Source organism: Vigna unguiculata, chromosome 11 (assembly GCF_004118075.2).
Source record: "Vigna unguiculata cultivar IT97K-499-35 chromosome 11, ASM411807v1, whole genome shotgun sequence".
Classification (NCBI taxonomy): domain Eukaryota; kingdom Viridiplantae; phylum Streptophyta; class Magnoliopsida; order Fabales; family Fabaceae; genus Vigna; species Vigna unguiculata.
The window spans coordinates 33673271-33696536 of NC_040289.1; the positions used below are offsets into that span (position 1 = coordinate 33673271).

General features: G+C 29.9%; 1 protein-coding gene and 1 non-coding gene across 4 annotated transcripts; both read left to right on the plus strand.

Annotated features, from left to right (window-relative positions):
• Window positions 1-1742: 1742 nt before the first annotated feature.
• TRNAI-AAU lies at window positions 1743-1816 on the plus strand. Its single transcript has one exon. It is a non-coding gene; the product is annotated as a tRNA-Ile (tRNA).
• Window positions 1817-6839: 5023 nt separating this feature from the next.
• Window positions 6840-21955, plus strand: LOC114168953 (histidine-containing phosphotransfer protein 2-like). 3 transcript variants are annotated; one of them, XM_028053946.1, is made up of 9 exons: window positions 6840-7155; window positions 7244-7377; window positions 7510-7578; window positions 8668-8739; window positions 9556-9628; window positions 11345-11452; window positions 15008-15075; window positions 16072-19504; window positions 21687-21955. In XM_028053946.1, the coding sequence occupies exons 1-6, from the start codon at window positions 7096-7098 to the stop codon at window positions 11381-11383; spliced, it is 447 nt and encodes a 148-aa protein (XP_027909747.1). In that variant the 5' UTR covers window positions 6840-7095; the 3' UTR covers window positions 11384-11452; window positions 15008-15075; window positions 16072-19504; window positions 21687-21955. The 3 variants fall into 3 exon arrangements, with proteins under 3 accessions (XP_027909747.1, XP_027909748.1, XP_027909745.1); XM_028053947.1 differs by having other exon boundaries at window positions 16072-16185; XM_028053944.1 differs by having other exon boundaries at window positions 16072-21955.
• Window positions 21956-23266: the final 1311 nt, after the last annotated feature.

Below are 23266 nucleotides of genomic sequence, written 5' to 3' on the forward strand. Positions count from 1 at the left end.
AAATGAGATACGAAGTTGTGGGAAAATATAAGTTGAAAACCTAATACAAACAAGTCTTTAACATGTGTTCATTTTTTACCTTAAAAACGTGCTTATTTTTAAATGTTTTTTTGTTTAAATGGAAGCATGTTCCATCTTTTGTGTGACTAAAACTAAATGTGGACTTTCCTCGTTGAGTTCTGTTTGGTATATCAAACGTGAGACTGCGCACAAATGTTGCTTTCACGTTTGATCGGGAACACCAACTTGGAGTAATTAAGTTCAAATATCAAAAAGTTTTATTTATTTTAATCTGTTACGAAGGAATCGATGAAAAAGCATTTTGAGAAGTTAGGTATAGGGTGTTAAACAATATTCAAATGCATGCTTTACTCATTCTTTTAGAAGTTTTATACTAATTCAATGAAAAAAATAAAAAATCCCAATTAATAAATAATTAGATGAAATCTCACTGTCATTTTAATATTTCGTAATTTTTTATTGATTTATATTACTTGTTCAATAATTATTTCCATCCTTAAGCAGTACAATGTTAACCTAAAAATCAATGGAGTAAAAGTAATCAGAGAAATTTTTTATTTGTAAATATTGTCAATATATTTGTATTGGATTGTCACAACATTTTATATCGTACGAAATTCTAAGGAAAGTAATATGTTGTATTTATTTAATTCTTAATCCATTGAAAATATTTATTTTTTTATTTATACAAATACCTCATTTTAAATCACTTCTATATTTGTGATGTATCGTTTTTTTTTCTGTAGCTTTGTTATTATTGTTTTTTCTCGTTAAAGACAGCTGGGCTTAGCCCAGATGTTAAGAAAAATCCGGACCAGGCTAAAAAATGAAGAAGAAGAAATGCAGCTGGGTGTAGCCCAGTCTTATGTATAAAATTAATGAAAAATGGGAATTTTTAAATGCACTCCCGATTATACGAAGTACACCCAAAATTTTAAAAAGATGAAAATTGCATTTCAATTTTCTTTTAAGTTTGGCTTAAGCTATGATGCACAGATACGATAGTGTATCGAATACAACACATATCCGACATCGAATACAACACATATCTGATATGTCGATACGTTTGTTTACAAAATAATAAGATATGATATATGAATATTAAAAAATGTACAATAATTCTTAAAAAAATATAATAATTATATGATTGTTATTGTGTGAATCCAAATTTCTTAACTAGAGACCAATTATTTTTGTAGTCAAAACCTAATCCCTATGTTAGTGACCAATTTAGAAATTAATTCATAATTGAACCTATTCTAAATATTAATTTAAAGACCAATTATAATTTTTTGAAACTAATTTAGTTGTCAATTTGGTCATTATATAATGACTAATTATTTTTTGTCACTAAATTTGGTCATTGTTTCAAATATTTTCTTGTAGTATATTATGACTTTATAAATTAGATATTCAATTGATAAGTATTGATAAAATATCTTAAAGTATCGGACACGATACGTGCCAAACACGAATACGTGACCTAGATTGAAGTATCGGTGCATCATAGCTTGTCCATAAAAGACAATGGGTAATATAGTAATTTTGGTAATATCTTCTTTTCTTAATATGTAATAGATTAATCAATATACAATTATTTGATTTTTGTTTTTTTCCTTTTATAATTAGTCAATATCCAATTATTTTTCCAATAAAAAAGTTTACCGGATTTTTTTTTTCAATAAACAAGTTTAACCGGTATTTACAATAAAGATATGCATGGCCTATTAGCTTAGTTGGTTAGAGTGTCGTGCTAATAACGCGAAGGTCACAGGTTCGAGACCTGTATAGGCCATTTGTACTTTTGTATCCAATTATTTTTCCAATAAAAACGTTTATGGTTAGAGCGTCATGCTACCATTGTCTTTTTTGTTTTCATTTTTTTTCTTTTATAATTATTCAATATACAATCTATGATGCACAAATATAATACTAAAGTAAAAAAAATATAAATTACGATTTCCTATTTAAATACCACTTATTTTGGTAGTAAAAATCTTGGTAGCTAATGTTAATGACCAATTTAGAAACAAATTATTTTGGTAGTCAAAATCTTGGTAGCTAATGTTACTGACCAATTTAGAAATCAATTCATAATAGAAACTATTTTAATTATCAATTTAGAGACCAATTATAATTTTTTGGAATTATTTTAGTTGTCAATATTTTTTTTTTTAAATTGGTACCTAAATGGGACACTATATAGTGACTAATTATTTTTTGTCATTAAAATTAGTCATTATTCAAATATTTTATTGTAGTGTACTGCGACTTTATAAATTAGATACTTCATTGATAAGTGTCCTAAAGTATCGAACACATATACGTGTCGGTAGGGATGTCAAACAAATTCGTACCCGCGGATATATGCGGATAAAACCCGCAACGGGTAGGAAACATATATTACAAATGGATACCCGCTACCTGCAGGTACGAATATTTTAGATACACGCATGTTAACGGGGCGAGTACGACGAGTATCATAAGTTGATACCCGTACCCGTTAAACTTTGATTCACAAAAATACCCTCACGCACACACACACACACACACACACACACATATATATATATATATATATATATATATATATATATATATATATATATATATATATATATATTAGTAAAAAACATTATGACCTAATTTTTTCTAAGTTGCACATCTTGTATTGTCTTCTGTTCTCTCTCCTTTCTTTTGAAATTGGGCATATACATTAAACTCTATATAGATAGTGACACATTTATGGTATGCTTGTTGTTAAATGATGAAATCAAGATAAGAATACTTGACACGTGGCATTTGAGGTTTATTATTTGTTTGTTTTGTTTATTTTTCAGGAATCAATCGAAGAAAGTGGACTTGTTGATCAAAACACTAATTAAAGAATTTTCATTGTATTGAACGTCATTTTATATTTACTTTTATAATTATTTGTACATGAACTTGAGTTTATTTGAATTTTATTTAAAATTTATGACAATGATGTATTTTATTTTATTTGAATTTATGATTAAATATTTGGTTTTAAAATAATTTTGTAAATACACGCGAGTACCTGTGGATACTTGCGGATATGAAAAAAATAGGTGGGTGCTCGTATAACAGATACCCGACGAATATGGGTACTACTACCCGTATCCTACCCGCCTCGTTGACATCCCTATGTGTCGAATATAGATACGTGACTCAAGTTAAAGTAACGGTGCATCATAGGACTTAAGTATGTTCATATGTGAGTTTTAATTTCATTTAATATACATTCTTTTACTATTACCGTAAAAAAAAAAAAAACAGACAACAGACACACATGTTCACGTATTTCAAATATATAGTAATATATAAAGAAAAAAAAAAATCTTTGATAAACATTTTATATTTCTATTTTATTCTTAATTTTTTTTTCAAATTAAAAAATTATAATAATATATAAAAGAACTACACATTTAATATTCGTATTTTACGCGTAAATATATTTTAAAATAAAAAAATTTATTTAAATACTAAAAGTAATTTTCAAATAATTATCTATAATTTCTTCGGTAACAATTATTATTAGTATTACTTTTTTTTTCCTTAAAATATATAAAACATGAAATATTTAATTTTCACTAGTATTATATACTATTTTTTAACTATTAATATTAGTGATATGTCTTACGTGAAAAAGCTTATGTAATTATAGGTTTAAATACTGATTTTATCATGATATTTGTTAAGTCTTCTTAATTTAATCTATTTATTTTTTTAATTTGGTTCTAATATTTGCAATTTTATTTAGTTTAGTTATAATATTTGTCTATTTTGTTTATTTAGTTCCTTTTTATAATATCTTTAAAATAATTAAGAAACTGTGAATTGTGACTGTTGCGTGTTATTTTGTATGTTTTTTTTTCAATTATAAAATATTTTTTAATTTTAATTTCTTTTAAAAAATTCACGTGTCAAGTCCATATTATGTCACTTGTCATGGTCAATTATCTATATTCGATTTGGTTCTGTTATTTGTTATTTTTGTTCAATTTGGTCATGATATTTGTTATTTTTGTTTAATTTAGTCCAAACTTTTGTGTAAATTGAGAAATTTTGTCTTTCTCTCATTTGAGACCAAATTTATTTTTTAAAATAAATGTTATACTGATATTTTTTAAAAATTACATTTTTATTAAATATTTTTTGTTTAGGATTAGAGTTGATTCAAAATTAGAACCAAAATTTTAAAAGTGGAGAATAACAACATTAATTTAACAAGTTAAGAGGTTAAAAATCACATAAAGAATTGAAAATCACATAAACATTATACTAATAAGTTATATTACTTTATATTATTTTTAACCGCTTAAAATTTTAAATTACTGGTCTTATTCCTTATTTTAAAAATTTTATTTTCATTTTAAATCAACTCTAACTCTAAATTAAAAATATTTAATAAAAATGTAAATTTTAATAAGAATATCAATATAAAATTTATATAAAAATTAAATTTGGTCTCTATTTGGAGAGGAACAAAATTGCTAATTTTTTTTTAAAAATAGACCAAATTGAACAAAAATAATGAATATCAAATTGAATATAGAAAACTGACTCTGACACGTGACATTATATTAGCTTGACACGTGGACATATTTTTTTAAATTTTAAAATTTTTTTAAAAAAAAAATTCAATTTGTTTTTTAAAAAAAAAAAACACACAAAATGACACGTGAATATGAATAATTAGTAGAGTTAAGGATAACGTCACAAAAGATTGAACAATAATGACTGTCAAGGCACACCCTAATAAAAAACATCACCAATGGGATTTCCACCTCCGAGAAATACCTTACAACAATTTATCATATACCTTTGTTTCATAATATAAACCAATCATGTACATCCTTAATCACATTTTCATATTTATATAGCAATAATTCCATTTTAATCAATTACAATCTCAAACATATACATACATAAAGTACATCAAAATAGTGAAAATTATTTCTCTGACCACATACTTCAAAACAAAGATCCTACCGATATAAGTTAAGATTCATGTGTCTAGGATCAACTGTCAAAATTTCAGCTCGATTTTACGGGTAATGAAGCAGGAATCTTCATTTTACCAAGGGTATGCATATTAAAAAACAAAGTGGTGTTCGACGCTAGAAAAGTGGTGCCCGACGCTCAGCCATAGGAATCCACTAACTTCTAGCACCCGACGATCCAAAAGTGACACCCGACGACACAAAGTCAGTCAGATTTTGGAGTTTAGGAGTGATGTAAGAAAAAATGGTGTTGTGACATTTTTTTTCAATTCCAATAAAGATGACATAAAGAAATAACATCAACAATGCCATAAGGACAAAAAGTATCATTTTGTAAAAGGGAAGGTAAAAAAAAAATATTTGGAGGACAAAAACTAATTGTGCCCCCATTTTGAAAGACTGAATATACATTTAAGGTTTTAATAAACTTTCAAAAAATTACATCTCAATTAAATTCACATGACAAATGCCAGGTAGACAACCATTTTTCACATCAATGTCACTAATACTACTTATCCTTAGAGTATTGTTGAAATCATTTTTATATATAATTCAACATATTTGAAATATATTGTATGAACAAATAATTAGAAAAACGTATAATTATAGGAGAAATATTTTGAATGTCAGAATACACTTGATAAATATTGAAAAGATTAAAAATTCTAAAAGTAATAACACATTCTGTAACAAAAGAATTATTAAAATAAAATAAAATAAATTATCAAAATGTAGTGTTTTTTTAAATTATATAATAAATAAAAATATTTTAATAATTTAAAATGAAGACACATGAAACAAGACCAACCGTACATACTATAATTTAAAATATTAATATTATATTTACATATGCGTACAATATAAAAATTCATGTCTCATAAATAAAAGTCAAAACAAACTATATTTATAAAATATAAAGTATATTCAACTTTTTTTTTATATATTTTATTTTCTAATTCTTTTTCAAGTAACCGTTATTTTGAACTAAAATATAACAATTTTCCTTTTATTCTTTAAATTATAATTAATTTAAATTTAATTATTTATATTTAAAATAATTATTTTATTATTTTAAATTACTATTATTTAAATTTAATTATTATTTTAAATTAAGATAATTATTTAAGATATTAATTACTATGATAAAAAAATATTAAATATGTTTTAGATCATACAAAATTAGAATTTATCATTATTTAAAATTTGAAAAGGTAATTAACTCATTTAATTTAAAAGGAGTATATTTATTATTTTTTAAATTTGAGACAGAATTTTATTGAAAATTTGAAAAAATTAAATTCCAATTTTTTATATAAATTTAAGTGTTAAAGGGAATTTCGGCATTAGTCTTTATTCGAAATTTTATACTAATTTAGTCTTTTATTTATTAGAAATGTGTAAATTTAGTTATTTTTTTTAAATTTTGTTAAAATTTTAAACACATTTTATGATAATATGTCAGTTAACAACAAAGATGTATCAGAGAATGTAAACAATTTATATACTATCATGAGATATACTTAAAATGTCACATAAATTTCACTAAATATAATTAAAAAAACTAAATTTACACATTTATTAAAATAAAAAATTAAATTAATTTAAATTTTTAAAAAGAGACTAATTTTAAATTTTAAATATATTTTAAATTAAAAGTAAATATCAGAACGAACTTAGGATAAACCATTAGCACAAGTTTCCATGAAAAAAATAGTTATTGTAGTGTGGACCCACTACTTACAAAATATTTATGATCTTCTACCGTTTCATTCTCCCAAATCAGTAACTCCCGCTCTCTTCCTTCATCTCCCACCTATTTCTCCTGTAAGGAGATGGCGTTAAACAAACAAACTCAGGGAGTTAAAGAGTGAAGTGATGCATGATGACCCCAACACCTTTGCATGTAATGTTGAATGGACAAATGTGAAGTATTGGGGAAGCCAATCAAGAGCGCAGAATCCCCATATCCCGACAAACCAAAACACCATGCAACTCCTCAAAACCCCTCTCTCATTCATTTCTTCATTCACTCCTCTATCCGCTCTCAATCATGTCCGTTCCCGCTCTCACATTCCAAATTCACAACTTCATCCGCTCCATGTGCGACGATGTAAGCACTACCTCTCTCTCACACACACCACTCTCTCACCGATTCGGTTACTAATCGCTGTGTTGTGTTGTTGTTCCGATTTTCACAGGGACTCGTCAACGAGCAATTCCTTTACCTTGAAACTGCGAGGCTACATCCTCTTCGCCGCGACGCTCTCCTGCGAACCGTCACGGCCTACTCTCTCTCCTCCAAAGGCTTATTTTCTGCTATCACTAGCCAGCTGTGACTATAACCACCTGATTCTCTGTTTACTTTTTTGTTTCTTTTCTCATTTTACGCAAATTTAGTTTCTAATGATTCCTTGCCTCCGTTGTTTATCGGTGTAACTGTGACTCTTTTTATCCTCTTGCGCAGTGAACAGCAGCAGGTTGATTTTGAAAGAGTTAGTGATCTTGCCCGGGATTTATATGCCAGATCGAGCGGGTAATGATGGTGAATAAGTGAATTTACTGACTTTGGGATTGGATTGTGGTTTTGATAATTTCACTCTGAAGTAGAGTGCTAACGGACTCTTTTCTTTTTGAATACATCCTTTATTAATGATAAATAAACTATCAGTTTGGTTCCTTGAGTATTGAGTGTTACTTTCTTGAATTGTCTTCAAAAGAAAGAAATTATACTAGTTGTTCCTTAAAGTATGGATTTCCATTGCTTTAGTCCTTAAATCGATATGTTTTACTAACATACATTCAGGACTATTTTGAAGGATTTTATTTGAGGATTAAGGGGTTGCTCATATAATTTTCTTACTTTGAAAACTATTTTTTAGATAATAATACTTTAATAATGAAATTGATGGTTTGTTTCTTTATTATTGGTTTAACAAATGGGACTTACCAATTTTGTACACTCCAATAAATTTCAACCAATAATAATGAGTGTCTTGTTAGCATCTCTCTTTTACTGGATATCCTTATCAAATGTTTTGCAGAGAATTAGTTGCTGCTGTTTGGGTTTTGTTTTGGTCATTTACTGTACAAAGTGGAAATTGAAATTTCATTGTATTCATGTATAACTTTTTATTCAAATATAAAGTGCATCCGATTAGTTGTTTGATTTATGTTTGATGCTTAACATCTTCAGAGCTCAACTTACTTGTCTCTGCTAGACATTCACTGTTCAAAAGTGTGTCATTTTTTGTACCAGTGCAGGGTCCCTTCTGTTCTCTCTTTTTTGTTAAGGTGTTTCTTAAGTGCCAATTAAATGTATGGTATCAGATCTCTTTGGTATATTTCATAACTGTTATTGATTATCTTTGGAGATTGCTGTATTTTAAAACAAATTACCAAATTTAATTTTTCACGTGCTTTTTATGTTACATCATTGGTAATTAGCCTAGTATATCAGCCTGAACCTTATTTAGTTATTTTTAGTTTTAATTTTGGATGTAGTCTAATGGCTATGTTGATTCTTGTAATTCATTTCGCCTAGAGGGACAAGCCTTGTTGTTGTTGTTTAGACTTTAGATGTTTTCTTCAGTAATAAATTTCAGTTTTCCCTTGGTCATTGCAGTATTGGTGCAGAGAGTGTAAAATGTGCATGTGCTGAACTTATTCAAGCATCTGAGAGGAAAGACAAGGACTAGTAAGGAAACTCCTCCCTTGTGAATGTGTAGCTTATATTTACATCGGCATTAGACAAACTTGTAGGTTCTAGTAGATGAATGATGATCAGTCTGGCTTTGTTGGATGCATGTTATACTTCCACCAAACTATGTTCCAAACAATGGGTTATTTGCATTTGTGTAGCATCTATTTTCAATATGCTCTTATTCATTATCATTTTTACTTGGATGCTTCAGTACCTACACAATATCATTCCATTTTGTATGGTTACTTATTATCTTAGCTTGATTAGATGAGCAAGGATTTTTTTGTGAGATATTGGTTAGACATCTTGAAAAAAGTCCTGTGATGGAATAAGTCATCTGATTTATGTAAATGGAAGTATCAGGATCTTGCTTTGTTAAAGAAAGTGTACCGTGTGAATTATTTCCCTAATATCTTATCAAGCTTACTCTGTATAGATCTGGGTGTCTTAGGTTAATTGAATGCATATGTTGTTGAGAGGTCATCAGTTCATTGATTAGCTGCAAATTCTATTTTTAGTATGCAGTAAAGGGTTTTAGTCTGCTAAATTTTTCTATTATATTTTTTGAAAATATAGTCTTAATAATCTTACGAAACCATGATACAACACAATTAAAATTATGTTAGTAGAATATCAAATTATTTCGGGCAGACACTTAGAGAATGCGAGATTGCATCATTGAACAATTTTTAATGTATATAGAACTACTATATCATAGATTTATAGCAATCAATTATTTTGTTCTTTCTCTTATTGTTCAACATCCTAGATTTTGTTCTAAAGATTTGTCCTTTTCTTGTGATTTTTCAGTTGCTCCCTGGCTTTATATTGGACCAAGAACAGATTTTCTTGTTTGAGGGACAAATTTGAAACCCTTGTGAAGGTACATCAATATCACTTTAGCTTTGGCTTTAGAGATGGATTGAATGCAGTTTCTTTTTTCTCTGTCAGCAACTGTTGTTTTGTACCTGGCTTTTGTCTGTGTAGTTGAATAATGAGTGGCAATTAATGAACTAAACCCTTTTGACATTCCGAGTTTGGTGTTGATGATTATTATTTTCTTTTGTATTTATCAAATAAAAATGTGAAACACCTTTTTGCTATTATTTTATGTGCGTCATACAGATAGTTATCATACAGTCTCCTTTGTCTCCCTTTTTTTATTGGTTAAATACAACATGAATGTATCTGGAGACTTATGTACTTAACAACCTACCTTGATTTAGACACATGGAGAGGAAGGTGGGAAAAGAGTGTTGGTAAATGTCAGCTACAGCTCTTAAGATTGCATTTGGTTCTTTGTCTTGTCATCAATGAGATGTTTTTATTTTTTTGGTTAATAATCTTAATTTGTATTTTCAGTGAAGCTTTAGCAAACCAGCTTTATAACCAAGTTTGTGGGACTTCAGTTATGTTTTGGTTAATTCTATATAATAAATTTACAGAAAAGTGGGCTGAAAACGAATTTTCTGTTTTCAGTTTTTTAGTTATCTTCCTCTATTGTTAGTGATTACATATTTTGGTTAACAATCAGTGATACACTTCCAATTTCTGGTGGGTTTTGTAAGTTGGAGTTGGTGCAATGTTTTGTATGTGCTGTCTGTGTGAATTAGAGTATGTTTTTACATGAAAAAAATGGAAGGTTATACATAAAAATTGTTGAAAAAGAAGTGTTCTTGACTTGGAAAGACATGATATTTTTCAATTTTCTGCCTTTAATTAACTTTCTGAATTAATACTTCATATTTTTATTTGCTCAAATTTATAAAACACCAAATTTAAAGCATTTATGTTAAAATAAAATAATATTAAACATACAAGGATTCAATTGAGAAGATTAAAAATAGAACCAAATTGGGAGTCACTTGAAATAGTTATTATATTGATCACATCTTGGTACATTAGAGCTTTTCCCTTTCCTTAAATTTAGAGGTTTTTGCTTTTTAGTCGGGGAGGGAATGTGTGTTTTTCTTTCCTTCTCTTGTTTGGAATGAAATTACTGGGTAAGGAAGCTTTGGGACATAATTCCAATGCCTTTCTTTGGTGCATATGGTGGGACTGAGACCTCTTTTGTTTTTCTATACTTTTACAATGTTCATTGTTGTGATTTTTTCATAGCTTTATGTAAGGAGGCTACCCCATTCTCCTTATTCATTACCTTTTTGTGCTAGTAACTTATCTTCAATCAAGAAAGGAAATGGATAAAAAGACAAAAGGGAAAAATATATCTCTGTGTGATTCTATTCAAATCTTATAGTTTGTGAGATCATAAACTTCCTAGGTGGTAATGCTCAATATTCAGGTATATTATGATTTTTTTGCTTACAATGAATTCATCGCTTGAGCTTGCATTTTTTCATGTGAAGTAGAGAATGCAGATTTATCAAAAAACATGCTCTAATGATTTAATGTTATTTTTTTAAGGTTGGTTGCAATATATGTGCAAATTTTAATAGGAGAGTCATCTTTTTTCATTAATATTTGTCTATGCTATTTTCTCTGATTTTGTTCCTTCATGTCAATGTGTATCAGGATGCTAGTAGGAAATTGAAATCTTATGTTCTTATTATTTTTTATCTGCAACTCTTAAATGCTACAGATGGAGAGGTCTATTCTCAATCTTGAGAATGGTCAGTGAGAAGAATGGATCAATTTTGATATCTACAGCTGAAGCATATCTGGTTGAAATTTCTGATGACATGCCTTGGTAATTTCAGTTGCTATTTTATATGCCTTTGGACACAGATTTAGGTTCAGGGTAATGCAGTAGTCAGTTTTCAGTGTACCTATGAACTTGTTTATGTACATCCGATTCAGTTTCATATTATGTGGTTTTATTATTTATGGGTTAAATCAGAGTGACCTACATATGTTATACAATTTATGGAAAATTTCAAAATTTCTTTTGAAGGTTATATTTGGCCTTTGAGAGTTATTCTATTCTAAAGTTTTGTTAATTACAGTTTACTATTGGCATTGCATAATAATTCCTTGGTTGCTATCTGAAACTACTTTTAGTTGAAAATGTCCTGATTCAAAGGTTGGCAATTGATGTGGGCAATTGGAAGTCCTCAGTAGTTTTTTGTTTTTTTGTTTGTTTCATATTCTTTATTCCTTTTTGTTAATGTTAGGCAGAAAGATTCTGCTGTATAAACTAGTTCTAATAGTGTGAATTCACCGAGTACTATGTGAATTTCCCTTATAATATTTGATATTTTTGGTGCTGGAAGTAATAACCTGGTATTGTTTCTCTATAATGGCTAAATTTTCCTATATCCAAGATAGTAATGGTACTCCACTCCAGCTGTTGAGTTGACTTATGAAGCATGGATTTGGATCCTACTTGAAGTGTTGCAATGTTGTTGAATAAATTTCCAACAACACTTGTCCGACATTTCTCATTTAGTATCTAGTTAAAGGTAACATATTGGCCCAAACACTTTAGGCATCACGTTTACACAGCTCAGATAATGGTGCTTATACCTTCATGTCAATGGTACAAGCCAATATCATTAAAAAAATATTAAATTTAGCTTTTAGAAAACCAACTTAAAATATAATATAAAAGAAATAGAAACCTGACTTATAGAGGGTGAATATATCTTTGTCATAAGATATTCCAATTTCTAATTTTAAGATTTTTGGTGAAGTGACCAAGTTCATTTGTTGTAGAACAATATTTCTTAATACTTTTATGACTCGACTTCATAAGAAAAAATTGAATATGCAAATTTTGATCATCAATTTAGATCTTTTGTTGTATTTATCTTACTTTATTTCAATAATTTGTCTATGTACATATTTGCGCAAAAAGTCCCCGGTTTTTACATTTTAGACATTAATTATGTTAGTGTTTGTATTGTGCCTAGTGTGTGTTTTGTAGGATTTATCTCTCCTGCTCCCTGACCGGAGCGAGTAGGAGAAATGGAGGTGGTACTTCCATGGATATTTCAATACTTAAACTTAGGGTGGTACTGTAGCAAAGTAATTGTAGGTACAGAAGGCTTACCTGAACCATAATCTTGTGTTCTTATTTATAGTGTGTGTGTGTGTTGGGAGGGGGTTAGGGTGAGACAAAACTATAGTAGTAGTAGCCGATCTCTATAACACATACCAACAAGCCCTATAAGATGCAGGCTTTAAGTTAGATCATATTGAAATTCTTGTTTGATAAACTATAGGGACAGGAGGTGAGAGAAATGCATGTACACTTGCACACTAAATGATTTTATTTTGGAATTCCTAAAGCATGGATAGATCTTCTCTAGGGTAGGAAACTTTTTCCTTATAGATCACCTAATAATCAAGTTACATCAAAACCTAAAAGCTGAGTTTTCGTCAATAATTTTTAATGAAGTTATTCTTTAATTATTTTGAAATTATGAAGTTTGCCAGAGATTTAGAATCATTTACATGATTCTACTTAATACTTTAAGTTTTCAGGAGGCTGCTCCTTGACATAAGAGCAGTTTATTAGCCAAGTTGTCACAGACAACTTTTATGATTTTGTTTATCTGATATTTAGCTGACCTTACACATCTAAGTGATTTTATTTCATTAACTTTGTATGTCTAGGGGATGGGCGACAAGTATTTATGCTTAACCTTCTTGAGTGACATTTTTTTAAAAGATAAGAAAGACGAAATGACTCATCCAAAAGAGAATGAGAAGCAAATACATATTCTCAATTGTTTTCAAAAATGAAATATTCTTAGTAAAGGAGAGAATCGAAATTTAACATAAGATAAGAAGGAAGATGGTTTTGAAAAGCAAAGTCTCAAATATAAACTAATGTGGAAAACGATTATGACAAAAAAATATCATATCAAATTTAATATAAGCTATTAAAGAAAATGATTTTAAATACTGATCTATTTTCTCCAGTACACGCAGAATGGTGAATAATCCAACCGAAAGCTCAAAAGTATACTTTTATGGTATTATTGTGACCTACAATAATGGAAGTCAATCGGATTTTTTTTTTCTTAATTTTAATGTAATATCATAAAGTGAAAATGAGTTTTTAAAATCTACTTGCTATTGTTAGTTTTAATGGTAGTTTTCTTTCTCTTCTTTATTTGTGGACCATACCCATTTTTTAGCTTACAAATACATAAATATACACGCACACATATATATACACACACCTATACATACATGTACATACACGCTCACACGCATATATATATATACATACCGCCTTCCAATTATTGATTGTTAGAATTTATCATTGTTTAGAATCATTGTTACAATTTAGGGTCTAAAGTAAATGACACAAAGTCTCCAACTTAATGGCATTAAAATGGTCTCAGTAATTCCCTGAAAGTACAGCTGTACTGAGATAGGATAGGTATTCTAATTATTAATTAGTACATCATTATTTCTTAGGAATTAATGCTAAAAGACATTGATTATCTGACAGTTTCCACATGTGGTATTAATTAAGCTCTGCAACAGGAAAAACATATGTTTGTCTCTACTGTTTTGGGCTATTTAAATCTGCAAGGGAAAAGTTGGCACCTCTATTGCAAAACAATCTCTTCCAATCAAAGCCTTTCTACTTTTGATTATCTATGGTGGTTGCTTTTCTTTATTTTATCTTTTTTTTTTAATAAAAAACGAGTATGACAATTCTCTAGGGACTTCTGCTAGGATAAATGTCTTCATTGTTTGACTAGTTAAATAAATCCTTGTAAATTATTTAATTCTGATAAGAAATTTATTGGAGAAAGGATCTCTTGGCGGTTTCATCTTTAAAATTCTGTTTCTTTTTTAACTTGCTTTTTGTGGTGTGGCATTACCAGTTTTTTCTGTATGGAGTGACTCAAACCTGTCCTCAATATCTTGAAATTCAAATTATGTCCGTTCATATGTAAATTTTCATTATACATTCTTATTTGGAGAACTTGCTTGAACATCGAATACCGAAATTCACTTCCCGTGAACTTCTGTGTCAATGTTACAAATAACTGTTCACATGGTTACTTTTCTTGCTTTTCATGATTTTCTCCTTGTATTGTATTTGAATCTTGTAGAGATAGATATGTGGATTTTGTGGATTTTGCTTTGGTCCTCCCACTTTTGTATTTCTTTTTTCTGTTAATTGTATTTATAATGTTGCATATAATACAGGTTGTAGTGCTCATCTGGTTAGGATTGCAACCTATATTGTGATGCAATAACATTTGGCTTTTGATTCAAAAAAAAGAGCTGATAATCATTTGTGTTTTTTCTCACCTGTCTTCAATTTCTATATCTACAGTGATATTCTGAAAGTTGATTCTTTAAGCTGGTTTCCCTAAGTCGTGAAATGGAGGAAGAGAGTGCAAGGTATAATTTTCCACCTATTGGTTTATGCCAACTGGTAAACCTGTCATATCTATATTCTTTGTTATCACTTTCTTTAATTGGACATAGACATTTAGTCTACAACGAAAGCTGGTACCTTTTAAAAGACAGAAATAAGTGAAACTGGCCGGGTATACAACAACAAAACATAACGCCTATAATTATTTTTTACTTCATTCACTGTGCATCTGTTTATCCTTTCTGAAATATGATTTCGAACAGTTTTCATAAATATCCTTTAAAAAGTAAGAAGATTAAGTTTGAAACGTTGAACACTCGCACCTCTAGCTTCTTTTCTCTCTATTTACATATTTATTGCATCTCTTTTAAGCATAGCTATTTAGTGTAATATGTTAAAAACTTAAAAGATCTACCGATTGCAGCACAGGCTGAGTTATAGTTCTGTTATTCAGGCTTTGGACTATCTGACCAACTAGATTTTTTGTATGCTGTACCATTTCAAGTATGTGATGAACCATTGCATTCTCTCATAAGCATGAACGTAATACAAACATGATAATATTTTACAAAAAACGAAAAAACAATTAAAAATATTTTATACCATTTTTATGGCAATTCTTCTCAGTAATTGATGTTAAAATCCTAGGAGGCACCTTTTTGTATCAGATGAGTGATCGACATTTGAATCTTCCATTGACTTGTTTATATTGGTGACTGAGTATATATAATTAGTTAATGTTCTGTTCCAGAGATGACATCTAGCATGGAATTATGAAACCCAAAAGAAATACGTTTGTTTGGAATTTAATTAAATACATATATATTTCAGTTTAATCGGTGTGCAAGTACATTTTTACAGGCTTATTTGCATAAACGAAGTCCATTTATTGCATTGCATGCGTCAGAATTTATTTGCATTAATTACTGTCTTTAGTTTTCTAATTCTATGGAATTATTATATTTAATATCCATGTTCCATTTTTTTGGTGAGTATCATTAAAAGTGTTTTTTTTTTAGGTAGCTTAACCTAAGAATCACTCGTATCCATCCATGTGTCAAAATTTCTCTCCTGCACAGAAGTACACATGCATCTGCGTGCACACCCAAACACCCTTGCTTGGAGATTTTCAGGTATGTATTACAAACCACCTTTCATTAGAAGAACAAAGTGCTTCTTCACACAAAAGAAAAGCAAGAGGAAAGCACAGGACATGGTAAATGTATTATTGTTTTTATTGTTGTTTTAGCGTATATGAGAATGCTGATATTGTGAAAAATGACGATAGTTGTTACCTTTCTGAGATTATCCTTATAGACATATTTTCAACTGTTTAACATGATACGGTTGGACACCAATGCAGGCCTGCCGTTTTTATCACTATTTAATTAAGGGTGTTTATACTCTAGAAAAACCAATTCTAAATTCTAATAATAAAACATGTACGCACTGAAGCTCCTTGTTCGTTCGTATTCTTATTGGAGGGACACATTTTCTGAACCTTTGAATATGTCTGGAAGGAGGGGTTTGTTTTTAGAGGATGAGCACGCAGCGCTAGCCACTTGACCAAAAGCTATAGCTATTAGTAAGGGTTCACACTTTGATACTTAATCCCTCGGTCAGGATAGAAAAAGGGGGTTCGGAAACTTATGAGAATATAAATCTGGCAGAGCCGGTTAGATATTCTCTCATAAGTTTACAAGCATGGGGAAAAATAAAGACAGAAAGATAAAATTCTGTACATAAAATGTTTTTAAGCCTTTAAATGATTACCGCATCTTTTAATAAATATTACTCAAGGCATCCGTAGATGCCCAGAAAGAAACTACTCCATAAAAAAAAATAAACTTACTTAGATTCTAGGGGAAGGGGAGAGAGTTCTGAAATTCCTCGTTTATTTATGATTGGAAGTATACAAGAGAGGAAAGATGAGGAGATACAAGAGGGACGCAAGTGGAGAGAAGGCAGAGGTAGAGAGAGGGAAGGATTTTGAGAGAGAGAGTGGTTCCGAGTTCTTGCCCAGCATAAGGGACTTAAAAACTCTTTTATAGAAAAAGTTTGAAACCTGTAACTTGTTGAACCGGTTTTCAAATGACCGGTTACCTAGTGTCTGGGTCACCTGGTGACGTGTCTGTATTTGAACGTTGTGTGTCTTTACCCTTCAGTCTATTACCCAATTATGAGTAAAATTACTGTGTCACAGGTAGGAACACTTTACTGTCCTCTTTTGGAGACTACCGTAGAGATCATGTCTTCGGGATCTTCCTCAAGTATTTGGTCTGAGTCTTCATTATCAGAAGGGAAAGAAGATCCAGGAGTTCCTTGTCCGTGGCTTCCTGTTTCTTCATAAATTTCTCTGTATATTCTTTCTTTTTCAAATTTTTTAACCAGTATGGGACTGGCTTCTATAGGGAAAGGATGAAATTTGTTTCCCATAAACTTCTTCCAATATATTTTGGTGTTTGTAGTTTCTTTTAAAAGGATATATTCTGTATTATCCTTTCTAGAGAAATTCCAATTTGATCTTTCAACATAAGCTTTCCAGAGTTGGTACTGGTATAGCTTTTCTTTGTTGAGTGACAACCCTTTCAAGGAGCCGTGTTCTAATTTGATATGGGCCTCCGGATTTGACTCTGTGAATAGTTTAATGACATGTGTTGCCACGCTATCAGGAGTAGAGGCGCTTTTTGGAGAACAAGTGATTTGTAGGCAGATATTGGTCATATATTCTGCTTGTATTTCATTTACTATTGAGTTTATTTCCTGGGTTAGAGAGTTGAATTTTTCAGTTGGTGGGATTAGAAGCGTTTGGAGGCATCCTGCTTCTAATAATAGTGATGGACATATGACTATGTCTCTATATAATTGATTTTTGAAGGTTTTTAAATCAATTAGAGCCTTTCTAAAAATGAATTTTATTTGGCATGTACATTTTGTGGTAACTGTTTTGCAATAGTCAGAAGACTCTTGGCATGGTGTTTTTGTGTCGAAATAAGTCTGAGGTTTTACAAATAATCCATTGTAATTTTGTGTTTCTGAATGAACTTCAAACAAGAATTCTTGTATGACTTCAAATTTTGCAAGGAAAATATTTGGGTTTATTTGTGGTGAGAAGCTACAAGAGGCGGCATACGTATGTGTTTGGGTTCTTGGTTCGAATGTTAACCCTGTTTTTATTTTCTCTTCATCTATAGTTTCTAGCTTTAAAGCCATTTGGGCTTCTTCTAAAGAATTAAAGCCTTTGTAAGTAGACCAAAATTGGTCTTGTTTTGCCTCAGAGAGGTCTTTAAAGGAAGTATAAACTCCTTTATTTGGCCCTGTAATTAGGGCATAATGTGTAAATCCTTTCCCAGAGGGAGAGGCTGGTGAAGTTAACAAAACTCCTTTGTTATCTGCATTGCAGAAATTGTATAGTGCACTAATGATGCTTTGTTTCACCTTAGTGACTTGGTGTTCATTTTGAACTGTGTATTTTGGAATATTCCATATGTTGTCAATTAAAACATTTAATTTGACATTTGTATTTTCTCTACCAGGAAAATGGTAGGTATTTGTGAGTATTGGCAATTCTTGTTTGCCATACTTTGTGTATTGTTCCACCACAAAGGGAGACTTTACTGGTTTAGGACCAGAAGGTCCTTTCTTTGTGTTTTGTATAAATTATATTTTGAAATATTTGTACCTGCAATATAGAAGCACATGGGTTAAGCAATAAAATGTTTAAGACTTTGTAAGTGTTGTTCTAAAACCAAGATGTTGCCCTTGTAAGAGGCAAGTGTAAAAGCATATTGGAAAGGATTGTGTGGGAATAGTTCATTTCTTCTTCGCCTTAATTTGGCTAACTTTCTTTTAAACCTTTTTATTTGTTTAGATAATTCGATGGCAGAATTAACATTAAAGACAAGACTAATCCCTCTTGGCCGTAATATTCTGACCCTGACCTGGAATCCAGGAGGGATTTCCGGATCTTCAATGTGTAACATATTCATATATGTGACTGTATAAAAAACTCTTTTGAGTCTTACTTTTGTATAATGTACTTGGAAAGGATATCAGCAAACATATTGTCAGATCCTTTAATATGTTCAAAGTTTATAATTTTTCCGGAATTTATGTAGTCTCTAAAAAGTAACCATCGTCTGTGAGGTTTTTTGTCATTATTTATTTGGTTTTTCCCATAGGAAACGATTGCTTCACAATCAGTTCTAATGGTTATTTATGGTTTATTTATCAAAAATAATTTAAATGCTTCTAAGGCGTGTATAATTGCATTGACCTCATAATCAGTGCTGGTCTGATAAACTTGTGGCTTCACAGTATATTTTCCAGAAGCATATCGGCATATTTGTTCATTATCTTTTGACAAGTATTTATTTTTCTTCCTTTTTAGGATGGCTCCCCATCCTGATTCGCATCCATCACATTCAAGTACTAAATAATCTGAATCTAATGGTAATTGTAGAGTAGGTAATTTATTTACCTTTTGTTTTATGTTTTGAACCAATTTTATATCTTCAGAATTGAACTTTCTTTCTCCTTTTAGAGAAGTTTTATTGTACAAAGGAGCAGTATATTTTCCCAAATCTGGAATAAAACTCCTGGCATAATTTAAAAGTCCTAAAAAAAGATCTTAGGGTTTTTATGTCTTCCATTTTATCAGGAAAGTCTTGAATTTTCTTAGAAATGTGAGGTTGGAGTTTTATGGTTCCATTACCTATTTCTGTTCCAAGGAATTCTATGAAATTTTTACAAATTTCCATTTTTCCTTTTGATATAATTAAGCCATATTTTTCAAGTTTGTATAATACTTGTTTTAGGTGGAGATAATGATCTTTTTTTGTTTTGGAAAAAACTAGTATATCATCTATATAGACACATGTAAAGGTTTTTAAATCATTGAAAATGTTATCCATTTTTCTTTGAAAAATTGCAGGAGCATTTTTAAGACCAAAAGGCATCACATGCCATTCGTACAATCCTTCAGAACAGGAAAAGGCTGTCCATTTTATAGATTTTGGTTCCATTTTTACTTGATGGAATCCACTTTTGAGATCAAATTTTGAAAACCATTTTGCATTTTGAATACGATTTATAAGAATTTCTTTAGACGGAATTGTATATCCATCTTCAACTGTATTATCGTTTAAACGTTTATAATTATAAACCATTCTAGATTTACCTCTTTTTTGTTCGGAAGATTTATTTACTATGAAAGCAGGACTCCTGTGAGGACTTTCACTTGGAGCTATTACTTTTAATTTCAGAAGATGGTCAATATGCATTCGACATTCTTCCTGTTCCCAATTATTGAACTGAATATCTTTAGTCTTTATAATTAAATCGGGGTTGATTATGTTTAATTTACAAGTAACAGCATCACGATCCCAAAATTTGGTGGGATCTTCTCCTATTATGCTGGTTTTATTTAACCTATCCAAAATCTGTTGGATATTATTAAAAGTGATTGTTTTAGATATTTTTATGGATGAAAAAGAGTCCATAGTGTCATCTGAACAGTAATCTATGGATTCTAAATCTTCTTTCATACAATCACACTTTTCTGAGGATCTGGTGTTTGTACATGAACATTCATCAGAGGATGGTTTTGTATAGCTGTCTCCACTAATTATGGGTGACATTTGTGTTTTATCACTAATAATGACATAATCCTTATTTATAGTGATAGTTCTATTATGGCCTAATATAAAATCTAAACCAATAATCATGCTTTGTTTTGAAGGAACTAAATTTTCTACACGCATGGTTTTAAGATGTATTTTTTGGCCAAATAGGTCACAATTTGTACTGAATTGAAGAGAAATATTGTTTATTTTTTCATCATTTATCATTATTATTTCAGACATAGTTCTTGTTTTTTGTATATGTTTACTCTTAGTAATCATATATGAAGGTACTTTTGTTCTGCAAACGACTGTCTCAGAACATCCTGTGTCTAAGAGGGTCTGTATGATTTCTTCCTTAGCAGGGTTTTTGTTTTGTTTTGGAAAATTTAATTTTACTAATACTTTAACAGATATTAGTTGTTTTTCGTTGCAAACCAATGGGATACATTCTGTGGTTCCAATCATGTTATTTTGTATGTTTTTTGAGATGGTGCTTGTTTCAGAATCTTGGATTATTTGTTCTAGACGAAGGATTTTTTCTTCAAGGTTATTTACTTTGGTTTCTAAAATTGAAGTTCTAGTATCAATTATGTTTTTATCTTTTATGTTTTCTTTTTGTTCTAAAAAGATTGGTATTTCTTGTATTTTTAGATGTGTTGTAATACATTTTATACAAAAATTTTTGTAGCATAAAGGACAATGAGCCCTTTGTGATTTATGAAAATACCTATCACAATACTGGCAGGGAATGGATGTTGGTCCTGAAAAGTATTGTAATGTATGATGACATATATTTGTTTCAGTTATATTCATTAGATAATATCCCGAATCATCTAATATTTCGCCTAATTCATTATATTTGTCATTTAATTCGAAATCATATTCTTTAGGGTAAATTTGGATAAATTCATTATTTGTGAAATCATTTATTAAGTCATAATTTTTGGGTTGTTTTTCTAAATTAATTTCATCATTGAATTCTGTTATACTAACTACTGATAATATTTCAGAATCAGTAGATACGTCTTCATCGATCGGAAGAAGATTCATATGGCAAGATTTGATGAGTTCTGTTTCTTTTGTATAAAGATTTGCTATGTTTGGACAATCTCTTGAGAAATGTCCAGTTTGGCTACAAGCATAACATTTTAATGTTTGTTTGTAATTTTTATTTTCTCTAAATTTTCTAACGTGTCTGTTAGGATTTAGAGTTGGTTTCCTAGAATTTGAGGATCTTATAGTATAAGTTTTTCTAGAATTAGTTGGTCTTTGTACAGTCGATTGAGACTTATGACTATAAGATTGGCTATATCTAGGTTTTCTTCTGGGCATATATTTTTTATTTTGATTGTATTGTTGTGGAGTGTATATTTGTTTACAAATTCCAGAATCAGAATTTTTTAATTGTTTTTGTATTGCAATATGTGTACAAGTGTCTTCCATTACTTTCATAATATGTTGTATTCTTATTGAGAGGTTATTTAACATGGGGGTTACCTCATCGTTTTTCCAGGATTCTCTGATTTTCTGGCCTAATTTTCCTGGAAGTTTGAGAAACATCTTTTCTCCAACACTTATATCATGAAAACATCCGGCTATAGAGGCATACATGAGATAATCTTGTAAAAATTCTTTGATTTTTCCAAAATATGTTATAGACAACCTTTCTAGATGTCCTAAATAAATTTGTTGTCTGAGTGTATTCCCATCATTTGCAGGTTGAGAAGTGAGTAATCTTTGTATTAGAGAGCAAAAATTATAAATGTTAGGACCTGGTTCGATTACTAATGTATTTAATTCTGTTGGGTAATTTTTTTTAAAAGATTCCCAACATGCTCTGGCTATATCACCTAAGTAGGTTTCACCTTTGGCAATCATGTCCTGTGAAGACTGAACTTCCTTTTCGTAATGGATACCATAATCACGGATTACAGTAGCAGTCCATTGTTCAATGTATGTTGGTAATAATTGAGGGTCAATTCCTCCTATGTTTAATAAAAGATTTGGCAAAGGGAAATTTGGTTCTATTGGGAGCCTCTTCCCCTGTGTTGTATATTGATTATCTGTAAAAGTAACATTTGTTGGGGATTCTCTGGGTATGAATCCAGTAGAATAGCTTTGTGTACCAACATGTTCTAACTGATAACTGTTGGGGTTTACTGATCCTACACTTGTATTGACGAAACCTATTGTAGATAAAGGTTCTGATATTACTGAAGAGCTGTCTTCTTTGTCTAAATATAGGTTATCAAGAAAATTATTTATGATATAGTCTGTTTCATCATAAATATCTTCAATATCTGTGTTTGTAGAGGGATCTAAAGATCCTTGTCTATACATGACTATAATTGCCTGATGATGATTCCATTCTTCATCGTATAAGTTTCCTATCATCTCTTATTATTATTATTTTTAATGAAGTTCTATAATTATATAAATTTGAAATGAAAAATTTATATTCAATCACAAATGCCTCCAAACTACTTCTTCCGAACATAATCTTTGCCTTTAATTTTGTTTCATCTTCCCTTCTGATTACTTTGTGCTAGTTTTCTTGAACAAAGTATTGTCTTTATGTTCCATTTGCGAG

Excerpts from the sequence above, each read along its gene's own strand:
- LOC114168953 (XM_028053944.1), top strand. The coding sequence starts at position 7,096 with ATGTCCGTTCCCGCTCTCACATTCCAAATTCACAACTTCATCCGCTCC. Across the intron at positions 7,156-7,243 it reads TCCGCTCCATGTGCGACGAT|GGACTCGTCAACGAGCAATT; the intron begins GTAAGCACTACC and ends CGATTTTCACAG. Across the intron at positions 7,378-7,509 it reads TCTGCTATCACTAGCCAGCT|TGAACAGCAGCAGGTTGATT; the intron begins GTGACTATAACC and ends CCTCTTGCGCAG.